Raw genomic sequence first — 26,143 nt, forward strand, 5'->3', positions numbered from 1 at the left:
ATTCTTTCCGCCAAAATACCAACAAAGAAATACCCGCCTTTACAGTCAAGTCAATGGGGGAAGGGACTAAGAATCCTATTGGTTCCTTAAAACCAACAGGAACCCCGACAGCCAATGAAATATGTTGTCATGAGAGCCACGTCACCCGCCGGAGCGTCAGCTGTTCAGAAGAGAAGGTCAAGACAGCAAATTTGGCGCTAGTTTGACGGAGGAGCTTATTCTGAGAGACCTACAACTAGAGATAATCGTAGCGATTGTCAACACAAATTCAGGTTTATTCAGGTAAGACGTTTAATATATTCATTATATAGTTCTTAAAAGTGCAGTAGTTTTAAAATAAGATGACTTTTTTTTTTCAGTGTTGTTATGCGCGTGAGCAAACAGCTTGGCGCCAAATGACCCACAGCAGGAACTTATAATTTACAGTATTTGTTGAACATGTGCAAGCGTTTCTGCAGCAAATAAAAACATTATTTGTTAATGTAACGTTACTTGTTTTTGTAGCGTGGTGGTGAAATGGATTCGACGGGAAGCATTAGCAAAATAAGTAACTTAATCACAAAGTGCCTGTAACGTTAGGTTCAACCCGCCAAATGGAGACATTGCTTGTGATCTTTGATCTTGTGATTCTGCACAAAATGGGTTAACGTTAAGTCTTTGTTGTCTTGACTTGATACAACTACAACCAACCCCCAACAGCTTTTAGGTTAGTATGGCTCTGTTAATGCCTGGTACCTCAAGAGTCTTAAGGAAAAATAACACTTAACTTACTTGCTGAATTCTTGATGAGTTATTTCAGTTTCCTCTTCAAGCCATTGTGCATTAGAGGTTATTCGTCGTTGATTTAAACTAAGTCACTGTGCTTTTTCTTTCAGATCTGATTCCTGGTTTAAAACTAAAAATGCCCAGCACTCGCTCACAGAATCAGCCCACCCTTCAGTTCCCCCGAAGGAAGTCTTCCAGATTGGGTTCTCGACCGAAAAACTCCTCTGAGAATGCAGTGGACGTCCGGGCCATCCCTCTGTCCCCTAGAAAGTCAAATGTGGGAGATTTGCTTGCTGTCTGTCCGTCTCCCAGGAACTCAGTGTTGAAAAACACCTCTTTGTCTGAGAGGCTGCCCTTGAGCCCCCGCAAACGTACAGGTGTGTAAATCGTCACCTTTAAGCAACTTTTATGATTGTTGTTCTTACAGTAATGCAGCATGGTTTGAATCTTGGTTTTCAGGTGATGAGAATGGCTGTAACCTCCCGGCCTCTATGCTTGGCTCTCCTCCTAAACAGCGCTGCGCTCCTCTGTGCTCCCCTCGCAAACTGTCCTTTAATGAGAACACACCGGTCTTCTCCTCACCTTCACGTCCCACACCGTCGTCACCCAAAATTCCCTTGTCTCCTGTTTCACGTCCATCGCCAAAACGGCTGCAAGAAACCCCCTGCACAAACCTGATCCCCCGAACGGAGGGAAAGCTCCCTGTTACTCGACTCTTTCCTGTAAAAAGTATGTTTTAAGTGTTTGTTAGCTAATTTGCTTAAATGAATTCAAATCGGGGTTGATTTCTTGTGACATATTGCCCGGTCTCTGATTTTTGATAAGTAAACTATCTAAATTGTGGTCTTTTTCCTGCAGAATCGGGTTATCAGAGTGTAAAGCAGGCTCTTCACACTGCAGTACCTGAACGTCTGCTCTCTCGTGAGGCAGAGAGAGCTGCCATCGTCTCCTTCCTGGAGAACCATGTGGTGTCCGAAAAACCCTCCAGCCTCTATATCTCTGGCGCTCCTGGCACAGGCAAGACCGCCTGTCTGAACTGTGTCCTCCAGGAACAAAAGGTGAGCTCAAGAGAAAATATGGTGGTTTGTAACTCTAAAATCACTTTAGAATACACTACTGATTAAAAGCTTGGGGTCAGCAAGACAAGCAAGATGCATTAAACTGATGTTTAAAATGAAATGACACACAAAAACCATGGTGCTTATGGTCAGCTGTCTTCTCTTGTTTCAGCTCTGTTGAAAGGGGTTCAGACTGTGCTCATCAACTGTATGAACCTGCGAAGCTCACATGCCATCTTTCCATTGCTGGGAGAGAGACTGGGGGTTCCAAAGGGCAACAGCGAGGCTCGGCTGGAGAAACTTCTGACCAGCTCTGGACCCACTGTGTAAGTCAGCTTGCATGCATGCATGCATGCAGGGCTCATCTTGTGCTAATTTGCATGAACCATTTCAGGTTTTTAACTCCTTATGTACTGTGACGGAGATCAGTTTTTGTAGTCTGATTCAAACAGGCCCTATTCTTTTGAGTAATTCCTATGGTGTTTTTATGTGCAACAGCCTGTTGGTTCTCGATGAGATGGACCAGTTGGACAGCAAGTCTCAGGAGGTTCTCTACACGATCTTTGAGTGGCCTTACCTGCCCAACTCTCGCGTTTGTCTCATTGGTAAGAATGTCATGCGTTTATCTTCCCGACTTAATTTCTACAAACAATCTTGAATGCAAAGCGGACTGTTCTGAATATCTGCTTACTAGTGAACTTTGACCCCTTAGGTATTGCTAATGCATTGGACCTGACGGACCGTATTCTGCCCAGACTGCAGGCCAAACCACACTGCCGACCCAAACTGCTCAACTTTCCTCCCTACAGTCGTGAGGAGCTCAATGCCATTGTCCAAGACCGGCTCACACAAGTATGCCTACTTGCATATCTCCTGTTATTATCCAAACTCACATTCTCAGGTATTAATACTTTGGTGTTTTCGTGTGTGTTCAGGTATCAGGTGAAGGTGTTCTGGACGCAGCGGCAGTTCAGTTCTGTGCAAGAAAAGTTTCAGCTGTGTCAGGAGATGCCCGCAAAGCACTCGACATATGCAGGTAAGAGAACTGGTTTTAAACCGCTAAAACAAGAGTGTGACTGTTAGATTTGAGAGGTTCTCACACATTTGCGTCTATCCATCAGGAGGGCCGTGGAGATTGTGGAAGCAGATGACCGGTCCAAAATGGCATCCGAACCTGCAGCCGGCCCTAAAGGTAGGAATTACTGTACTATATTTTATTTTTAAGTTTGCATCAATACATCAGTGTATAAGTCATTGTTATCACCAGGGTACATTGTCTATAGAGAAAAAGAAATGAGGGATTTGTCTCTACTTTCTCGTTGCAGTGTCACGGGTGAGTGTTCCTCAGGTGGCACGGGTTTTGACTGAGGTGTATGGTGACCGCATGGCATCCAGCAGCGGGGATGGCGAGAGCTTCCCTTTGCAGCAGAAACTTCTGGTCTGCTGTCTGCTTCTAATCGGCCGTAATGGCAAGAGCAAAGAGGTCCAGTTGGGCAAGGTGAGTCAAACTTTGATTGTCTCTATATCTTAACATGAAAATAGTTTCCAAACCCTGTAATTTCAGTGTTCAGAATACATTGAGGAAGACGTGAGAAGTCATTCTGGGGCTAATAACCTTATCTGTGTTTCTCCAGCTGTGCGAGGTGTACAGTAAGCTGTGTAAGCAGAGGCAGGTGGGAGGTGTCGGACAGAGCGAGTGTCTGTCTCTCTGCAGTCTGCTGGAGAGCAGAGGAATCTTCACACTCAAAAAGGCCAAGGAGGCACGGTTAACTAAAGTAAGAGCAGTTTTGAATCATGAATAGTATACCTTTTGGATGATATCGATTTAAGCCTAATTATACGTCAGCTGTCCATGTTCCATGAGGGTCTGTGCACTGTCCACGTAACACAATTTTTGCCATCAAGAGTATCTGCAGACGTCAGTGTACAGCTCAATTTTGTGTCCACGTATAACAGCACAGGCACGAGATGAATGTTGAGACCGAATGAGTCCACTAGGTGGTACTGTGCATGTGTCGAACTAATCCATCTGTGCACTCGAGTATAGTTTGAAAGCTGTGCACGAGACGGAGCAGAATGTGGAAGAAGCATACCTGGGCCTTAAGATTTTCAGTGAATCAGTATCTTGATTTATTACAACTTAATGAGGGATCTAAATTTCAATATGGTTTTCTCTTTTCTAGATCTCCCTGAAGATTGAAGAGCGAGACGTGGAGAATGCTTTGAAGGATCGAACTCTCCTTGGTAGCATATTAGCGGCTGGTCTGCCATAAATTCCATGAGATTTTAACATTTTAGTATTATTTTTTACTTTTTTCCTAATTTGTCTATTTTATATTGCTTACATGTGAAAGTCTTGTTTAAAATGAAATGTGCTATTTTATAGAGTGATGATTTGATCCATAAGGGTTGATTTCTCCATTATGTTTGTGTCAAACATTTGCCTGCCTTTTAAGTGTATGGTTGTTGTTTTTTAATACATGTATTCTTAGATTGGCATAAACTCTTCCGATTCAAAACAGAAGACATTGCCTTATATTTTATTTTGTACATCAGCTTTGTAATGGTTTTGGGGGGGGATGTACAGTTTTAATAAACCAGAATGTACACAAGTTTGATCTTGAGTCAATTGTTTAATTATCTCAAAAAAAAAAAAAAATTAAACCAAGCCAGTCATGAACAACAATCCTGTAGAAGTTCTGTATGTAAATGTTATGGTTTGGCCACCTTTGCATGTTGTTGTTTGTGTATATCAAACTTTTTCCGTCCACATATTTAAGAACTGGTTTCACTTGTTCTGTGCATATTTCTCTCCTGATTCAGTATGACTTTTTCACTGATGAACTGGAGTTGTGAGGATTACTTGTGAATTATAATTTTTGTCAGCTGTTTGGTCTCTTACTGACGGCACCCATTCACTGCAGAGGATCCACTGGTGAGCAAGTGATGCAATGCTATCTTTTCCCAAAAAGAAACCAACGTGGTAAATATTCAGCAAATTTGAACCATTGCCTTATTTTAATTTTTTTTTTTTTTTATGAAACCAGTTTAAGAAAAATGACTCAAACCCTTTGAGTGCTTGTCAAAAAGAAGTGCATCACAAAGTATTGGATAACATGATTTTATTTCTTTTTTTTGGACAAAGAGAAAAAAAAATACAAAAAAATAACCCCTTTCATCATCCCTCCTACTATTAAATAATATAAGAATCAAAATGTGAAGCTAGTTTTTAAAACTTTTACGGTTTAATTGTTTGGTTAAACATTAGTCCCTTTCAATCAGCACATCATTTATTTATCACGCAAATAAAACATCTCCATACACATTGCATTTCAAAAACAAAATCAGTATTTCCTTGTCTACACATTAAGACAACTCCAGCAAAACAAATATATGGAGTGAAAAAAAACAAATGGGAAAAAAAGTTTACACGTAAGAACTCCAGTATTTGACAGTCTCGGTAAGGGAAGATACATGCACTGTATTGAGTTCGAAGCGCTGTAGGAACTCATTAAAAATGATTACAGATCAGCTCTGACTAAAACCACAGTGAACGAAGCTATTATCATCAATCGCATTTTCCAAGTATAAAAAGCAATGTAATTATCATTATAAAATATTATAATAAAATCTCTTTGGCAAAGTTAACCAGTCCTCTTACCAACAATGTATTAATGCACCCATAAGAAATGCTAAAATATATTTTCTACAAAAAGACGTGTAAAATGCAACATGCTGTCATCCTTGAATAAAAGCAGCTTATAGTTGTGCTCGATTCTGCCTCTCCCAGCACAGTGAGAATTGCATATATTACAGCAGTGTCAGTGTGTGTTTACTGAGAAATGGACCACAGGCACCCAGTGATGGAAAAAAAAAAAAAAAAAAAAAAAAAAAACCCTGCTAAGAACTTCTGTCTCTTGTATTTTTCATAAGCCTCTTTCAGTGGAACTCAATTCATCATCTGGCTGTAAAATAAACATAAAAACACATTAGACCAATCCTATTTGAGTCTTTGAATGACAGCTAGTGTATTTGAGTAGTACTAACCTGTAATCATGGTAGTTTCTGCCCATTGGGTTGTAACCAATGCCTGGCCCAAAATCCTCCTGCATTTCTGAATCTAGAGGAATACCATCCATATGCATGCCATCACTGTATCCTGGATATCCTGCCGGGCCATAACCATCCAGCTCTGTATGAGACAAGGCACAACACCGCAAAAAGTTAGCCATCTGCATAATCTTACAATCTCTGCAGAACCAACAGTGTTTCATATAGTCATTAGAGACAGAACTAACAATAATGGAGATAATTAGCTGCCTAATCATAGTGAGAGAGAGAGAGAGAGAGACGATATACTAACCATCCTCCGGAAGGCCAGGTTCCATCATGGTGCGTGCCTAAAATGTAAAAAGGATACTGTCAAAACCTAATGACATTCTAATGACAAATGTTGCGTACCCAAATGCAAATTAAAAGCAATTTTTAACCCAGCTAACATTTACAGTAAATCGAAACTGAAAACACAGTACTGTTACAGCGTCAGACCATATTCATATAAATACATCACAGCTATTGCAAATTTTATGAAAGCACTAAGCTTTTAACTGTCCTGCTGATGGTGCTGCGAGCTCGTTCAGCGTTCATGATGAATTAGAAAACAAACTAAATATGAAACTGTGAAAAGGTTATTACTTATTAAGCCATTTTGTGATTTTAATCATCATGCAGTAACCAGCATCACCCCGAACTGCAATTTGTTTTTCTTGTAGAATATACTCTGAAATGTCACATTACAAAGACCAATTTTCAACACCAACTATGGAAAAATAATGTCTAAATTTTATGAAACCTCCACACCACCAGATGTCACATTACAGATGTGCAACGTGTCCAAAATAACACATGAAAATAACCTTGCTATGAAACCTCCACACCACCAGGGGACAAACTTACCATGTCCCAAGAAGTAGGGTCGTGTTTGAAGAGTGAGTGCGTGAGCTCCACTGATACTCGTTTCTTATAGTCAGGGTTTTTGTCCTCAGAAATTCGGAAGAGAACAGCAGCAGCATAGGTGGCTGAAAAAAAAAGAAAATACTTTTGTTACACGCTTGAGCCCAAATTATACTTCAGTACTGACGTGAATGCATAGCCTTTTTAAAGTATAATACATTTGACAGTGTGCTAGAGAGTTTCATTCTTGTCCAGTGTCTGTCCCTAGAAAAATCTGGCTATGCACGTACACTATTTGTATACTACGCTGCTGATCATTTTCGCATCTTTGGAAGTTTCTCTCTCACTCACCGATCCCTTCGTTGCTTGAGTGGAGGAGCTCCATGAGAGGAGCAGAGGCTCCTTCCGAATCAATGATCTCAGCCGACTGCTTGTCGAGAGCCAGTTCACACAGAACACCAGCTGCCACACGCTTGACGTTATCCAATGGAGAATACAACAGCTGCAGGGACAGAAAACAGATGTCTATTATACACTGACCATGTCACATAGAGGGCAAAGACTGTACAAACCCGCTCCCAAAACACAGTATATCTGTGGAAAGCTTATAAGAGTTACCTGAACAAACAGAGGAATGGTGTCCATGTTGGCAATGGTGGCTTTGTTCATTGGATCTCTGGCCATGATATGCAGAGCACCAGTGGAGCCCTCCACGATCTCCTCCATTCTCACCCCATCCTGAGAGAGGGGGGGAAAAAGGACATTTTGGTAATTCGGTGACAAAATAGTAGGCTATACATTGTATTCCGTGCAAAAAAAATGTGAATTGTAGAGAATTTAACAATTTTGGTTTTGATTCCTCTCAATGATTTTGGTTACTTAATTCTATTTCTATTTTTTTTTTTTGCAATTTTAATGAATAATAATATTATTTAATAAATAATATGAGTATCTTTAACTACACAGTCATATTTAACTTCACAAACAGTCAGTATATACACTGATTCAACTCTCAGAGTTAGTTGACAGCTGATCTACACAGAAACCATCTCAAGAGTCATTTGGCTAGAAACTGGACTACACTGGTTGAGCTACATGTTTTTGATTCACTAAAAGAAATGTTTGGTGGAAATGGTTAAACCCTTTCCTGGTTAAATCCTCATTGTGTATCTGTGTTACAGCGATGGGTGAGGAATTCATACCTGGTATGTTTGTTGAGCAGATGAACCGTGTTTCTGTGCATCCTGATGAGCTTTCAAAAGCAAAGTGACCAGTTTGGAAATGGCGTCAGCATCTCTCAAAGGAGCCTGATTGGCTGGACACAGCGCCAGGTTACGGATCAGACCAACCACAGCCTGCGATGAAGAGAAATGCGTAACAAGCTTAAAATGCACAAAATGAACAACAATAAGACCAACAATGCCATAAACTACACAAACAGACAGAGACCACTTATAAAGTATTGTTCTGGGCCCCGTAAATTTAAGCAACGGCCCTGTTACAAAATTAATAAACCTAGAAAATTACAAGTTTTACAATCTGTGGCTTAATAAAAGACTCTACACACTAAACACTCACCAATCACAACTCCAACAAAAAAAAATAAAAAAAATTAAATTGAAACACCAAAACTTTAATTTTACTTCCTCACTCTCCATAACCTGCCTATTTTTGGACACTTTCAGATGTGTAATGCTTCATCCACACTAACAGGTGTCAGTATAAAGTACAAAACCACTATAGTAAAACCAAACAAAATCAAATAATAAAAAAAATTGATTAGTGTACCTTTAATTGATTTGATCAATGATATTTCTTTTCTTTTTTTTTAAAGGTAAAGAAATTAATAAAAGGTTGTTAAAAAAGGGAAAAAAAAATTCTTACTAAGGTTTTAATTCATCAGTTTTCTGTTTTTCTTTCACTTACCTTAATGACTGGCCAGTAGTAGGGCTGATTGAGCAATTTGACAATAGCGGGGATGCCGTAATACATTCGTACGGCATTCTGTGCAGACTCCGCCTCTGGGTGCCGGCTGGTGAGGTGGCGCAGGGCACAGACAGCTGGCTCGATCACGTCCTGTTTTGAGTCGAACCTCACGATGGTGTGAATCAGAGCCTCCACACCATTACTCTGGGTCACTTGTGTTTTGTTGCGTGTGTTGTTGCAGGTGAGGTTGGACAGGATGCCCGTGGCACAGGTCAGCATGTTGATGTCATCAGAGGACAGCAGGCCCACCAGCACTTGAAGCAGATTTTCCATTCCGTCCTGCAGGGGGCGAGAGAGTGAGCATGTGAATACGCACCAAAACATATTATACACACAAACAGTTTCCGGTGTTTTTATTGTAATCATGAAAAGATGGGTTGTTTATATATTAATTAAAATAAACTGGAAATGTTGATATGGTACATTAAATGAATAAACCACAATTCACTGAAACTTCATGATGAGTCCTAACGTTTCAATTACATTGTAATTTTAAAGTAATTTTAGGTTTTTTTTTTAATCCCCAAAAAACCTAAACAGACTCAATTATCTCGCCGTTTTGATTTTCTAAGCAGTATTATGTCATATTGGTCAGGCCCCGCCCACGACTGCTGACGGACTGTCCTGTTTTAGCATATTTCTGCCTTCAGCCAGTTGTACGCATTTTCTCCACGGTGGAGCAGCTGTAGTGACAGGCTTTGTAAACAATGCAGATGTTTTGTAGCTGGATGTAAAAGTGAACATAGTCTTCATTTTCTCCTGACAGCAGAGCCACTGAGGAGGCAGTTTTTGCTTTTAATGGTGATGTGCCATTGAATACAAAAAAAAAACAGAAGGGAGGGGCGGGGTGAGCACAGCTTATTAGCATTTAAAGAGACATGCACCGAAACGATTCGCTGTGAACAGAGCTGTTTTTGACAAGGTAAAAAGGGTGTTTTCTTCATGAAATTTCAAGAATACCTTAAAGAATCATACAAACTTGTGGAAAATGGGCATACGTTGTCCCCTTTAACACAAACAGAATAAAGGGGCCAAAATTGTCCCCTTTAACACAAACAGAATATAGTGAAGGACGAAGGGGCCAAAATTCAGTATCTCTTTATTTTTTAGCCTTATTTTTTCAGCATGTTAATTTAGAATAAATCTACATTACTTAAAAGAAGGCCCACTTGGGTGTGTGAAAGACCGTTAGATGGTGTTAGATGCACAAACTGACCTGTTTGGTTGCAGCGTCTGACAAGTTTCTCAAGGTCCACAGGCAGTTTTGATTCAGACGTTGAGTAGAGCCGTTCAGATGCTTACCAAGAGCTTGCATTCCACCTGAGAACATTTTTTGATGCCTTTGTGAGCAGCAGTGTTATTTTAGTTGACTAAAACTTAAAAAAAAGAAGATTTTCCTTACTTAAAATAAACAAACAAAAACTTAAAAAAAAAATACTAAAATTATAATATATCACAAATCTATTAAAACAAAATAACTAAATTTAAAAAAATATAAATTAAAGTACCAAAATAACTAAAACTGATATGAAATTTAATAAAATACTATAGAGATGAACTATATAGATTTATGCAATTTCATGGTAGTTTCATTGGAGAGATACAGTGTCTTTATTTCAGATTTCCAAAACAGCAAGCATTCACATAAACACACGACTATTGTTGAAATAATGCATTTTTTTAATTGTTTTATTAAACATCTACCACTTGCACGTCCAGAATCTGATAAAACATCTATCATCGATGTCCATAGTGGATTAATATAATTAAAAGTAAGTGTGATGGCTGCCTTAGCAATGTTTAGAAGAGGGGGTTCTAATTTGCCTTACCAGCATCCACAATAGCAGGTTTGTTACTAGGACAGACAGAGAGCACTTTGAGCACACGGCTGGTGGTCCAGAGCAGCTTCTCATAGGTGTTAGTCCTCATGATGTGCACTAGACCCTCAGGGCCACCGTTAGCCAGGATAATCAGCTGAGAGACAATCAGACAGACGTTAACACGACACACCATCAAACTTTAATGAAAACTCTACACTCCTTAACAAAGATCAAGAACACGAGAAACAGAACTTCAGCAACTAATACATTTATCTGTATTAGTTTATTTAATAATGAAATAAACACCTTGCTCTCCTGGTTGCCATAGGAAAGCAGCTGCAGGCAGTCTGTGGTGATTGCCAGGAACTTGGGGTTGCTTTTCTTCAGCAGGGGAACCATCCTCTGCAGACCATCAGCCAGACGCACCGCCATCTTGGCTCCCTCCTGATGCAGAAGCAGGTTGTGCAGGGTGGTGATGGCATAGAAAAGAACTGAATCCATCGGAGAACTGCAAAAGAAATGGGTTGGATGGTTCAGATCAAGTGCTGGAGAAATTTCCTAACAAAATTGTAATAATGTAAATAAGACATTGGAACACACGTGCAAAAAATAAATAAATCATAAAGCAATAAATTCATAAATGAAAAATGATTTAATTTAGGGTGACACAAATACGACATGGAAGTTTTATGAATCAAGTTTTTATTTTTATTTTTCAAGTAATAGTTTACCCCAAAAATGAACATTTGACATAATTATGCTGTTCAAATGACATGAGGGTGAATAAATGACAATAATAATCTAGTTCTTCACTTCAGTATGACTCTCTCACCTCAGCATGCGCACCAGAGCTGGAATGCCTCCTGATTTAAAGATGGCGAGCAGCCCCTCGCGCTGGTGCGAAAGGTTGTGCAGGATGCTGGCTGTGGCGCGGGTCGTCTCCATGTCGGACGTGTTCTGCATGGCTCTCACAACAGCGGCCACCATCTGCGGGGACTGCATCAGAGCCCTACGGGACGCCTCCTTGCGGGTCAGCTGGTTCACGATCATAGCTGCCTTATTCACCACGACCTGAAGTCAAGAGAGAGGGTCAAAGGTCAGGACATGACGCTACTGTGCGTTTGTAAAAAGCAGAGATTGAATGTTTAGTACGAGCAGCGAGGTACCTGGTCCTCATCGTTGAGGAGTTTGGTGAGCTCTGGAATGGCGCGTGTGGCGAGTTCGGCGTCGTCCTGGTAGTTGATGAGATGAATGATGGCGGCTTTGAGCTGCTGAGACGGTTCGGCCAGCTTCTGTACATTGGTCTGCTGGGACGAGTCCATCTGTGTGGAAAGGATGGCCGTTCCCTCCATCACTGTCTCAGGAAACATGGCCGCCCTCACACGCTGGGCACGAGTCATATTATACTGAGACTCCACGTCTGTAGGAGAGAGTTACACAGAGAATAAGAAACTAAACTTTCAAACAAGTTTTCATGGTTGCAGTTGCCAGATTTCAAATCCTCCAATCAGAGCTTTTTTCTTAAATCGATGCATTTTCTGCCTGGTGGTTTACTGAATTTTTCCAAACTGGCAACCGTGTGCACACGTTCTCTCTACAGTACGGAAAAAGTGCTGATGAGCTGAAAACACCGGCAAACATTTATTCTGCTTAAATAAAATGGTAATAGATCCAATGTTTTCTTCCATGCGATTTTTTGCGCTGTTTACTTTGACTAAATCTTGATCTCTTGCTTATGTGAAAGTGTAATAATTCGGATAAAATGTCAAAATGTTAAATGATAACATTTGTGCTTAATAATCGTGATCATATTTTGGAGCTTAATAATCATGATGAACCGCTTCACCATTATCGTGCAGCCCTAGTATGTGATATGTGCTTCACCTGCAGGGTTCTCTGTGAATGTGGTGGAGTAGGTGAAGTTCTTGGTGCTGAACTCTCTTCCACCTTCATCCGAGCGAACCGTAGTGGCTCCTGACTGGATGCCTGAATCTGTCCCGTAATACGACTGCTGCCATTCTGTGACCTTCACCGTGCCTGGGGCCTCTGCAACTGATGCACACATACACAACAAGAGTTTGAGTTGAGTCATCAAAACCATATAAATCACCCACTGAAGTTACTCTTACAATCACACAAAGCATAACGAAGCATGGAAATCAGTAAAGCTAATAAACAATTATCTAATAAACATGAATTTGGGATGCACAATGTATTACCACTATATCAATTATTACAATTAAACTGATTGGGAATTTTATTTGGGATGCACAATGTATTACCACTATATCAATTATTAGAAAATATTAGAGATTTATCAGTATCGGTAGATAATGGATATTAGATATCTAGTCGTGCAGGCTCTTTTCCCTTGTTTTTACACACACTTTTTTTTTTTCTTCCATCAACTAACACTCAAAGTTCATCTTTAAATCATTAAACTTTAAGAAATTCAAAATATAAATTTAAATCAACCTCAGAAGTCAAATGAATATCCATTATAATGTTGTGATACCTACTTCACTTATAGCATTTAAAGATTAAGCTTTTAGAATTATTTATTTAACTTTCTTTCATACAGAAAATAGTAAATATACATAACGTTTACTCCTTGCCATTTAGTGCTTATAATTCATAATATGTAAATGTTAATTGGAATATGTGCATTAGATTATGGGCTCAACGCTAAGGATTTTTTTCTACTGGCCCTGCCATAAAAAAATAAAATCGTTGCGGTTATCATTGTTTTTGACCCATGTTATCTTTTATTCTAATAAATAAGCTTATATGACAGCAAAAGTTTAGATACCAATTAAATTATACAATTCCCGATTCCAATTTTGATACCAGAGCAAAATCTACTAGCCTAATAAATATAAATTTCAAAAATTATTAAAGACAAGTGAACAGTCAGTAAATAAGAACACTTGAACTGATGCTTTTTGAAAAAAGGCTGAATGAGACGCAGATTCACTCTCTGACAGCAGGTGGCGCTTATGGAACAGCAGTGATACAGCGTTTCCTTGGTTACCGCTGTAAACAAAGCAGCTGCACTTATGACATTAAAGCTTCATAGAGAGTCAAATACGAAGAAAACGCTCAGTTCCCCTCAGAAACACATTCACATAAACCCCCAATCCAATATTTAGTATTTTCTTCCAATATTTCGTGCATCATGAACAGTGTCTTCTACAGTATTTTCTCCTCTTTGCGTTCGTCTTCAGCATCTCTGGCCTCTTACACATTGCATTTACACACTTTGTAATATTTCCACACAAATGTAATTTCGGAAAATGACTGAATGTAGATTGTGTGGAAGGCGGGAACAGAGATCGGTTGAAATAAAACAAAAAAAATGTGCAGTCGACGGGTGCATCTGTGTTTCACTGTAGAATTTAAATATCGATTAATCATTGATAAAGCTACAAAAGTTACTTGCCTAGATGGGTATTTTGACATACTTTTGTTTGTATTTGTTTGTTCAAGTGCAAGAATACACACTGTACACACAGAACACAGTGCGCGAGGACTGAATGGAGTTGTCTATCGCCTCTTGCTAAAATGCTTTAAAATAATTTTTTTTTTTTATTATTATTATTATTTGAAAGTCTTAAAAACATGTGCAAATGATAAACTTTCGTGACGACAGCTGCAGTGGCCCGATCAGGCCAGGGACAAACTCATTAAGCTGTCCAGAGCGTTTTCACGCTGGCCCCGGGCCCTCAGACAGTGTCGAGCCCTGTTGTAACAACTGCATGTATACTTACAATTCATTTCCATTTTGGCCTCCTGGACTCAAACCAAACAGTCCAAAAGTAAACCTGCAAAACAACAAAACAATTATATTTATTAAGCAGAAATAGTCAAATGTACTTGTGCCAAACAGCAGCCAAAGCTTGTTAAAAATTTTATTTTTAAGTCCTGCCGCAATCTGTTGTTGATCAACAAGACGAAAAAACAAAACAAAAAAAACACCATTTAGCAACTGAAGAACAAACCAGCGATTTAAACTGGTGCAGAGGATCATGGGAGAAGTGGCGGCAGTGACGGGGGAATTTCAGCAGTACTTTTTAACACTTGGCATCTAAAAAAAGGCGTATGATATAACGCAACCTCACAAAACCGGCTCTGCGTGTTTCAACATTTACACACCCCTACACACCAAACCCCTCCCCTTTCTCCAGCTCTCACACACTGAAACACACAACTACACTGTCCATTTCAGACAACAGCTCAATAGTTTCTTAAAATCCATTCATAACTTAAAGCAAAGCAATAAGGAAAAAATTTTGTTCTCAAAATAAGCAGGAACGGACCAAATGTATCTGGCTGCCATCACTTTTTCTCCTTTCACATTTATCTGCACCTTGTATTATCGATTTACTTTCTCCCTCTTGGTTTCACTTGAACTCCTCCTCATACGTTATGAAAATATCAGTGTGGGAGGAGTTAAAAACCCCCAGATGCATTAACTCTTGATCGAGTCAGGTCTTGAATTCACATCAAACAACCTAGTGAGATAATTTTAAAATGATCTAGAATGTGTCTTGAAGTGCATTTGCACATGGTCTGATTAGCTCGAAATGCATAAAATGACCAAGTGTAAATAAATACCCCAGAGAAGACAGATCAACATACTCGATGTTCAACTGATAATGATTTTGATAGTCTATTAATCCCACATAACTTTTTACCAATACATAAATAAATACATGTATTATCTATGTAATAAAGTGTATTATCTTCCAGTTACGTTAATAAAAAAGCCTAACTTTATGTTCAGCGTTTAAAAATATATGTAGGCCTAATTATACATTATCATAGATAAATAAATATAAAACAGTATAATAAAGTCTACTATCTGATTAAGTGGATAAAAAAAAGCTTAAATGTATGTCTAGCATGTAAGAACAATATATATATATATATATATATATATATATATATATATATATATATATATATATATATATATAGTTATTCTTATCCATAAAAATTTTTTATTTTCTGATTAAGTGAATAAAAAGCCAAAAAAAAAAAAAAATTTATTGAAAAAAAAAAAAAAAAAAAAAAAAAATTATATTATATATATTTATATTATATATAATATATATATAATATATATATATATATATATATATATATATATATATATATATATAAATATAAATTATGTATATACACAAACTAACAGTGATATATGAATAAAAAAAAAAGCACAAACAATATATTTCTTTTGTTGTTGCCAATGATAACCAAAAATCTGAGCATCCCAGCACTCATGACAGCGGTTGTAATCTGGTTATATTTCTAAAAGAAATGGGACTGATCAAGGACAGGCCTCGGGACATAACAGCCTGATTGATTGATTAGAGCAGCCAAAGAGCACCAGCAAAGTCTTAATGCCTGAAAAGAATTATAAAACATTAATATGAATTAACCAAGCAGCTAAATGCACAGTGGTTTGATGGATTCATTCCAATATACTTTTCAAAATGCATGTGATCAGAGGGTAGACATTCCCCAACCAGCAGGAATGCCTGACCACAGCCCGACAAACAATCACGTAATGAAATGAAAGATACATTTTAGACATGTGCCGTACTTTACAGAACATCATGAGAACAGACTGAACATATTTTGGATGCCTTGCATGTCGACACTTGTAGAGAGGGTGAACACACGCACATATGTGGTGTGTGTGGCTGCGAGTTTTTTAGCAAACTAAACTGCACAACAGCAATACTAAACAGATGTCTGCTGGTGTGCAAAACTTGTGGTTGTTTATACGTGCCAAAATATGCCTCATGCTGACACAAATAGTCTTTTCGTGTGTTATTATACACATTACTAAAATGGTTCTTAAGAGTTTAGAATTATTTATTCAGGTAGTTGTTTTCAGGTTTTGCATATTTTAACATGGTTTAACTCCCTTCACTATGCCAATGGCATCAGGAGGACACACCTAGCTGGGTGTAACCAAGTCAAAAACCTGTTAAAACGCATAAAACGCAACACGCTGCGACTCCTGCCAGCCCTGCAGGTGAACGATAGCAAGTGTCTGTGTGAACACTGGGTGTGGGTGTTTTCTCAAGCTCCCATCTAGTGAGCAAAAGAATCAGATTTACACACCCACTTTGGTACGTCCATACACAGTACTGCAATTTAAAACAAAAAAAGCAATAAAACATAACAGATTATAACAGATTAGGAGAGAAATCATTCAAGAACAGCTTTACACCTTACTGATTTTGGTCGCGGTCCAAACAATTACAGTAAGTGAGTTTTACTAGTGCATACTTGCATGAAGACACAAGTTGGTGTTTTAAAGGGTGGGGTCAATCACACAATTACAGTGACACACCCATATAACACTACATGAAAAATCTTAGAGATTTACACCTGAAAGAACCTGAGGCATATCTACGACCAGAGGTGGGCTCTTGACTCGTGGCAGTAAGCAAACACCCAGTAGAAATGGGGTACTTGGACTGCAATTATGTATGAATGGACTTGGGTGGACTCATTATTCAGAGTACGGACAAATCCACATCAGGGAAGATTTTAAAATGAGCGGTTCATTCGTAAATTCGTTCAACCTTTACGTTATACAAACAGAAGACTGAAAAGGGGCAGGGCTAAGGTCCATAGCTAAGAAAAACAATATCTACACCAATAACTAGTGTGCAGTATGAGGGGAAATGACTGATGAACCATTGATTTACTGCTGATCTGAGGTGTGTACTGTTGTCCGTCTCTACTTTGGACTTCACATACAGTTGGGATGAAGATTAGTTAATGAGTAAAAGTGTATTACTGTGCAATGTGTGCATTCGATTTCACACTGAGAAAAGCGAGGAGCGAATGTCACACACCCTTCAGAATTATCACCCACCCGCTCCACCCACTGTCCCTGCCTAACGGACCCAGCACCTCTGTCAGCTTCTGAGACTGGGATGTGTTTGGCTCATACTGTGAGGAATCAGAGCTGATTGTGGATATGACGCATCCCAGAGCTGATTCCCAAAACTCTAATCCAGGCGTGACATTCCACACCAGTCCACAGAGTGCTTACTGTGCTACAGTAGTGTAGTCTCCCACCCACTTTATCTTATACACACCCTCTCAATGACTTTCTGTCATGTACTGACATATATTTACAAAATCATACCCAACAGTGACCACGTGAACAATGGATGTGGTGTATTTTGTTCATAATGAATCACAAAATTTCAAACGCTGCTTCAAAAATTCAAATAATAAATAAATTGAAGCATTGCACATCAGAATACCGTAATTACAAATAAAAGAGTAAAAACTAAAACAAATAGTTTTAAATGCTACAAGTAAATTTGGCATCACAACATTCTGCAATACAGTATGAAAAAGAATTACAAAAAGATTACATAATGGTGTTATAACATTTTTCATGTTTAAAAGTTTAACATTATGTGAGCCCTGGATGATGACAAATTAATTAATGTAAAATTAAACATCCAATATTGACCAATGACAAATATTTTACTAATATATCTGGTATCCACATTAAAAATTATGGTACAATATATAATTAATGTTTTATGTTCCATAATTTTCAATATTTAAGTTAACAAAAAAAAAAAAAAAAAAAACTTATAATAATTTACACTCAAGAATCTTCACTAAAATAAAAAATTCAAAACAAACAAATAAAACCAATCAAAACGAACAAAAAAACACAAATAATTGCAAAAAAAAATAAAAAAAATATATATATATATATTGAATGAAATTAGAAAAACTGTAGTAGTTTAATATTTTCATGTCAAACATGTCAATAGTCTTTATTTACAACTTCAAAAAACATATTTGTCAGTGAATGTGACAAATCTTGATGCTCTGGCTTCTTTTGGAATAAAAAAAATATATATATATACACAACTGGCCAAGTTCAGAATCCTGAAACACACGTTACTCAATATTAACTTCTTGTTTGCAGAACCCCTAATGTATCCTTTTTAGGTTATGTACACAGAATCACTCACATTTCCGTGTGTCTCTCATGCTCTCACATGCCCTGACGGCTAAAGAATGTCAGAATCAGATGTGCTGATGGTGTCCCTCATTGAACAATACTGAGGACTAGCAGTACAGTCGCCATAATCTCTCTCTCAATCTACCCTCCCCTCCGGACAGACAGGGAGTGCCGCTGACATGACTCAGGTGTGTGTGGTCTTCTACTCTGAGACATGATATGTGAAGCTTTTCAGTAGTGTTGCAGAATTGATAACGTGTGTCAATGCCATGACACTAATTTCAATAATGCATTAAAAAATTCAATAAAATGCAATTCATACATGCAATGCATTTTATTCGTATTGATTTTATCTTCTTTTATTGTCATTATAAAGTGGATTTCACCTTTAATCTTTTAAAAGTTTAAATGATATATATTTATACATAAATATTTAAAAAATATTTCTTAATTATGAAAGAATGAAATTCTTTTGACACAATCTTTTATCATTATTTCTTAAAAATTCCTTTAAAAATGCTTATTAACATTTTAAAATGCTTTATCCACCAAATCTAACAAATGTCCTGTGGTGCAACCAAAAAGCATAAAAAAAAAGGAAGAGTGATCAATAAGTCTCCTAAAATTTCAATTTCAAACCTTCATGTATTTAAGTGGTATGAAACATTTATAATTTTTTACTTGATGGTTACACCACATGACATTTTTAGAGTCATAAAATAAAAACTTATTTGTAGAAACTTGTGTAAAAAGTTTTTCAAAATCATATGAAACCAACATGAATACAAAGAACTTTTTAATAAGAGTTAATTTCTAAGAACAGTCATACTCACGGTTGATAAACAGGTTTTCGTTTAATTAACGTTTTTGAAAAAATGAAAAAAGAGTTGTCTTCATTATTTTGCTTCTTCTAGAAATATACTGTTCATCATAACATCACAGTATACTCCGTTTGCAGTCAGGCTTTATTTTTACAGTGACCATAATGAGCCATTACCACATTTACATCTGAATTACTGCCAGAAAGCAGCCATATTGGTTTTAGAGTCAGTCTCCAGAGATTATACAGCTGCTATGCCTCATAGCTTTAATTCAGTACAGTAGTATGAAATCCAAAGCCACCCACACAGTACAAGACAGACACACACACACACACACACACACACACACACACACACAGTTAATGACTTTGTGACCTGTCAGCTACCAGCTGAGCCCATACTGCTAAGAGCCTGCAGTGTTTGAGATCTCCCCAGACGCTCAGCTTGCTTCCGCTGGAGACAGCAAGTGGGCGAGCAGGTGGTCTGCACTGACTTGGGCCCGCAGGTTTCTTTAACCCCAGACAAATGCACACACAGGCCTCTCAAAATGCAGATCCATCAACCAGCACATCCAATTACACAGTTATCATAGGAGCTCAAATGAACCCGGCGAGTTATAATGTACATTTCTGACTACAGCTAAACACCCTCAGAATAATGGATAGCTAATGGACACAAAAAAATTATGCATATTCAACTCATGTTGCACAGCACTGCAGTAGAACACACATCTCTGAAGTTAATTATGAGATAAATACATAATCATGATTATTTTGCAGCAGTAGGTAAACTCATCTTGAAGCACCACAGTGAGATATCCAGGCATGTATGAACAGGTTGTGATATTTCAGCCTCAAGCTAAACCATTAGCACCATTAAATGACATGCAGGTCTAGAAAATAAAATGATAAAATGATTAACAACAACAAATATGCATATTATAAATATGCATAACTGCACATTAATTGGTCATAAGGACCAAAAAACGCATTGCTAGGGGGCATGAGGAGAGTAAATTAGCATTAGCATGCTAATCAGTATTGTGGCTAAAATTTCAAAACTAAAAGGTCTAGACTAACTAGTTCGTTGTTAATGCATAAATGCAACAATGCATGAATGTTCAATGATACAATGCTGCAGATGCTCCATACTATTCCACTTACATGGTTTAAAAGATAAATGCTGTGCATTTGGTCATGGGTGATACTTGCAATAAGTGTTTAGATTAACACAGACAGAAAGAGAAAGGGCATTAGCAAACACTGTCTGTCTGCTCGCTGCATGCTTGTGTCTATATTCAGCTCGACGTGATAGATTAAGAGATATGCGATAGGAGCAGTGAGTACGTGTACGTCTAATTTCCAGTATCATGTAAATATTCAAGATGTCCACTATCCCATAATCCCTCTTCTGTTTTAGGCCAGTTGAGATGAAAGAGGTCATTCCTTCTGAATGCAGCGCTTGACTGAATGTGGGCAGCTGTGTGACTGCCTGTGGCTTGATGGACTATCAAAAACAATTCATGTTATTGTAAGATGCTTCTTGCCTGAGTCATTAACGGTAAGTGGGGCATTATCCGAGACAAGAGTTTCTGACATTTTACCAGCATTCTGAGGACTAAGTTTCAACAACAAGTTTCAACCCCTCCTGGTTTTTGAAACGCATCATTATAAATAGAAGAAAGCCAATTCATCAAGGTATCTGTGATTCACATAAATGTCGTCATTTTAGACCATTGTGCAATTTCTTCCTCAGAAAAGAGGAAAGCTACTTCGTCATAGGTATGCATGAGTCTGTAAACCACAAATGAACCAATGTGATAGTTGTTGAATATTTCATTGGCCGGAGATGTCCTGGGGCAAACCTTGCTGGTTGTGCATAAATCTGAAAAGATTTGGAGGAATACTATAATATTCTGGAGCAAGTTTGACTCAGGAAGACAACCTGGTTAATGTTTGTTTGGAGAAGAAGGCTACTACTTTATGAAGACTAGTCAGAGTATAACTAGGCTTGAACTAGAAAAGAAACAGAAACAATATATAGAGAGATACACAATGTAACTAACATTGGTTACTGGCTAATATTAGATTTTATAAAATTATCCACATGCAAAAAGTGCACAATTAAAGACATCAAATTTTGGCTATATGAAATATACATACACAACGTGTGTGCAATAGATATATTTGTAAATTATATATATTGGTAAAAATGACAAATTTGGCTCTCACTAAAAGCTATTTTTACTATTTATTAATTTATTATAAAATCTTAAAAATACTGTACATTATGTTGTAATGCAAATTCCCTTGCAACCAGAAATTAACTTTATCAGACAGAACATGTGTGTGTATATATGTGTGTGTGTATATATATATATATATATATATATATATATTACACACATACACCACACACACATATTTATATTTTACACACACATTATATTTATATTTTATGTGTGTGTTACAAAAAAAAAAAAATTACAAATGCAAAAACACTAACAATTTAAAAAGACTCTACATAGTATATTTATCAAATCACTATAATGTACAGTATGAAAAATGATTATTAATTTAATGTTGTGATGCACGTTTACTTGTAGCATTTAAAATGATTGATTTTTGTTAAGCATCCCTGAACGGCCCCGTTCTCCACCTCTTCCTGGATACACTACACCTCCCTATCTAATTTAAGGAGTGGAGATGTTCTGTCCTGATGATACATGCCCGGAACCTCCCACAACTTTTGACTCATGTTGAGCATAGTTGCTCCCTCCTTTAAAGGAACAGTGGTCTTTAGACAGAAACGTATAACTTGTTATTTTTTTTATATCACACCATGAACATCACCCAAAAGCTTTTAAACTGATAAAATCACCCTTAATTTACATATTTTGAACTTCCCTTTTGAGGTTTGCACCTCCCTCTACTAGCTACCGGCAGAGGAATATTCAATTATTAATGTTATGCAGTGTTAAACTCACTTTTCTCACTCTGTCTGTCAGGAAATGAGGGTCTGAGGTTAGTTTCATATTGAGTGGAATTTGACTTCTCAAATTCCACTCAATATAAAAACAAAGGGGAGGGGATAGAGGGCATACTACACTCCTTTGTGACCCCTCAGTGTTAATTCAGTAGGTCTGTGCTGGTGTCGAGTCTTAACTGACATCTGAGGAGGGCTTTGTTAAAATTTCATGAGAGCTGAGCTGACCGCACACACAGAGTATGGAAAAGAGATCAGTGTGCAAAGAGGTCTTGGAGAGGTAATTAAGTGAGAATCATACTTGAGTTATTCCATTGCTACTCAATATATCAGACAGAGTATTAAGACAGATACACACCAAGAAATATAACAAGAAAGATAACTCTATACCAATGCACGATAATATTCTGTTTATTAGAAGCAAAGGCTGCATGCAGTTTTGTTCTCTGCCTCTTTAAATGCTCCAGCTCTTTAAAATCGGCAGATTCTGATTGGCTGTCAATGTAGCTGGACATTTTTTTTTTTAACAATATTGTTTCTCTGTATTGTCATATAGTTGTGTTTTGGATGTCCCGATTTTAATTCAATGAAATGATTATTATAACTTTATAGAGTCCTGTATATTTTTGTTGGCCAAAACATGGAAACAAGTTAGCATTTTAGCACTTCCAGTTCCATTGTCCTGAAATTAGTGTTTTGTTTTTTTAATGGGTTTTTGGTTAAATGCCTGAAATAATGTGTGTGGTGATATTTTTCACGTTTTATTCTACGATATAACATACATCAATAATACCTTTTAATTTTCTAAAAAGGCGGTTGCTAACAAGTGGCTGAATGAGACTACATAGGTTACCAGTGACATTAATTGTCACCACACCAAACACAAACTTACCTACTAACTAGTCCACTTTTACAGTCTTATTGTGTTTATAATCTTGCTCTTGCACCTCTAAATCAAACAAACCTTCAGTGAAAATGTTTTTTAATAATCCCTTCAGCACTCTACAGTTATCATAATCGTTATCGACCTTGGTGTGAATGGCCTTCTACAGCGAGATTCAGGTTTATAACACAACTACCCTCAAAAATTCCTTAAGAACTATTAGCTTGAGCCTGTACAGACAGTGAAACAATCAGACCATCTTATCCATCTCAGCCAGCTGGTCATTCACCACAGATTTCATATAGCTGCGGATCTCACTCCACATTCATTAAAGCTACATTGCACATTAGGGATTAAAGATATGGAGAGAGTGTGTAAAGGTACACAGAGTGTGTGTGACGCATATGCTGGGACTACAGCCATAAAAATGCTGAAGACATGAATTATACAGAAAGCTAGAGCGGTAGGAAGAGAGTAATAAAGATGCTAATTGATCTAACAAAACTGTAAAATACAAGCAAACAGATATCCTGAGCAAATTGTGCTTATGTGTAATCTCCTTTGCCCCCTCTAAAAGTGTATTTATGAAGAGGGGATCAAGCCGCCCCTTGCTGTCCTAATGTAGGACAATATCAGGGATTTGTGCCTGTAGGGAGATTAATGGCTATGTGTGAGCCCAAATGCTGTAAATCTCATCCTAAAACCAACGCCAGTCAGTCGATAAAGCAACCAGCTGGCCTCTGTCTGCGCTACTAATGTGCACAACTCAGGAATTCCCACAAAGAGCAAATGCCACATCCTGTCCGTGTTAATATCTACTGCAACTGACCTATAATAATACATAAACAGATAGACTATATGGTCCTTCGTCTGGCTGTATTTATTTCAGATTCTGTAAGTTAGAAAAGAAAACATGTTCTTGACTCACAATCATCCTCTTACTGAGTGCCAGCAGGGCATGTTGATCCCATTCAAAATCCAAACGAAATGCAATTGGCCCAAAAGGGCTGGCTAAACCCATGTCATTAAACTCTGTGGAATTCGGCTGCTTCTTTAAGAGATAAACCACTCACAGAGGACATGGCTTTTTGCTTCCTTGCTAACCAGACAAACAGGAAAGGGCGTTTCATAAGGAACATTATTTCCTCTCAGGCAGTTTAAACATAATTTCTTTGACACTTTGTAAACACTCAAAATTACTTAAGTGGAAACTTAATTACGAGAAAAAGCTGATTGTTATCTTATCTCTCAGAATGAAAGGAGTGAAAAGAAGTCAGCGTTTCAATAAAGCATGGTACAGCCCCACCCAGACACATGCACTCCCGAAGACCCTGACTAACAATGTAAAAGACAGAGGCATGAGTAACTTATTATTTAGATATGTTAGATTAACTAGTTTTTCTTCAGACATTTCTTTACATTTGACTTCACCAGGCTCTTTAACACACTTAGTTTAAATTCACAGAACAACCTGAAAGGTGTCACAGGTGTGGCAACAGACCAGCATTCAAAACATGCTTCTTCTTTTCAAAACCAGTGGTTATATGTCAACAGTACACGTCAATATCAACTGTTTGAGTTTATACTTTGTATAAGGTCACAAAATAATTTTTAGAGAAAGACGAATATCTCTGATAGTTCTCCCAAAATCAGTCATCATTTATATCCTTTAAAAAGTCAAATGAAAAGTGTTGGACAATATGAATACTTAGTACACATAAGTTTTAACAATACGCTCACAAATTGTTTCAGTAAACACAAAAGTTAGACAATAGGCTGTCTACTCTAAATGCAGAAATCGTCTTTGCATGAGGAAAACTGTCATTATTTATCAAATTATCACAGATTTAGACCCAAAAAGTATTTTGTTTCAAATGTCTTTAGCTCACAGGCGCCAAAAGAAGCGTTTGAGATAAAGAAAATTATTTGGAAAAATTATTTTAGAAAGCTGACCCTCCACCTTCCACCCTGATCTTCACACACACTGCTGATAGCCTCAGTCTTATGTATATATATATATATATATATATATATATATATATATATATATATATATATATATATATATATATATATATATATATACATATACAATGAGGACGAACAGTTGCTAACTGAGATCGTCATCTCTCTTTGTATTGCACATAAGAAAAAAAGTGCTACAGGCTTTGAATATGAGGTTGAGTTAATAACATAATTTTAACCACTGTATGACTTATTCCTCCAAGTCTATCGTAATTTAATGTTTAATGTATTATTTATATGTAAGATTGCGAGTAGGCCTGTCATTAGCCTATTACGTATGTTTAATGCCAACAGTTGACGTTTGCTTATGTGCGGGGGGTTACTTGTGTTTCTTTGTTGGGTAATAATAAACGCACCCGCCTAACTTAGATACAGCGGAATGTTTATATCAACTATGCTGTGCACGATTAAATAGCGAGCATTTAAAGTTCGGATCAGCTGTAACCGGACACACGGAAGTATCGCACAGGTAGGTAAACCAACACCGACAGCCCAGCTCACCACAATACGCCACTTTCCCAAGAGATCCAACTACGAATCAATGGCTGCTTTATACGGTCGATCGTATAGACTGGATAAAAAAACAGATGTTTAACTAATTACGAAGGCACAAAAACAAAAGCGTCTTCTTTATTAAATATATAAAATGAGATCTGAGTTTACCTCGAAACGCTCGTGTCCAAACACTGCTGCTGACAGCGATCCAAAAGTATTTTAGTTTTCCAGCGGCACAGACTTCCTGGGAGTGCGACACTTTCTCTCGCATTCAGATGAGGGTGAACAATGTGCGCTGGGGAGAGGGCAAAGTCTCCTCCAGAGCTCCGCCCCCGATA

General features: G+C 37.7%; 2 protein-coding genes across 2 annotated transcripts; one reads left to right on the forward strand and one right to left on the reverse strand.

Annotated features, from left to right (window-relative positions):
• Positions 1-125: 125 nt before the first annotated feature.
• Positions 126-4,435, forward strand: cdc6 (cell division cycle 6 homolog (S. cerevisiae)). The gene is made up of 12 exons (XM_042766134.1): positions 126-282; positions 876-1,142; positions 1,225-1,494; positions 1,624-1,823; positions 1,995-2,149; positions 2,322-2,428; positions 2,536-2,675; positions 2,759-2,859; positions 2,945-3,015; positions 3,149-3,321; positions 3,458-3,598; positions 4,007-4,435. The coding sequence occupies exons 2-12, from the start codon at positions 902-904 to the stop codon at positions 4,094-4,096; spliced, it is 1,689 nt and encodes a 562-aa protein (XP_042622068.1). The 5' UTR covers positions 126-282; positions 876-901; the 3' UTR covers positions 4,097-4,435.
• A 660-nt stretch (positions 4,436-5,095) lies between these two features.
• Positions 5,096-26,143, reverse strand: LOC109051492 (junction plakoglobin-like). Its single transcript, XM_042766136.1, has 16 exons — positions 25,974-26,143; positions 14,350-14,403; positions 12,467-12,634; positions 11,749-12,002; positions 11,415-11,653; positions 10,889-11,090; positions 10,592-10,736; positions 9,979-10,082; positions 8,703-9,041; positions 7,979-8,131; positions 7,395-7,514; positions 7,128-7,278; positions 6,780-6,901; positions 6,187-6,223; positions 5,871-6,015; positions 5,096-5,788 (listed from the first exon to the last, which is right to left on the reverse strand). The coding sequence occupies exons 2-16, from the start codon at positions 14,360-14,362 to the stop codon at positions 5,773-5,775; spliced, it is 2,208 nt and encodes a 735-aa protein (XP_042622070.1). The 5' UTR covers positions 14,363-14,403; positions 25,974-26,143; the 3' UTR covers positions 5,096-5,772.

The sequence above is a fragment of the Cyprinus carpio genome, chromosome A11 (genome assembly GCF_018340385.1).
Source record: "Cyprinus carpio isolate SPL01 chromosome A11, ASM1834038v1, whole genome shotgun sequence".
Lineage (NCBI taxonomy): Eukaryota > Metazoa > Chordata > Actinopteri > Cypriniformes > Cyprinidae > Cyprinus > Cyprinus carpio.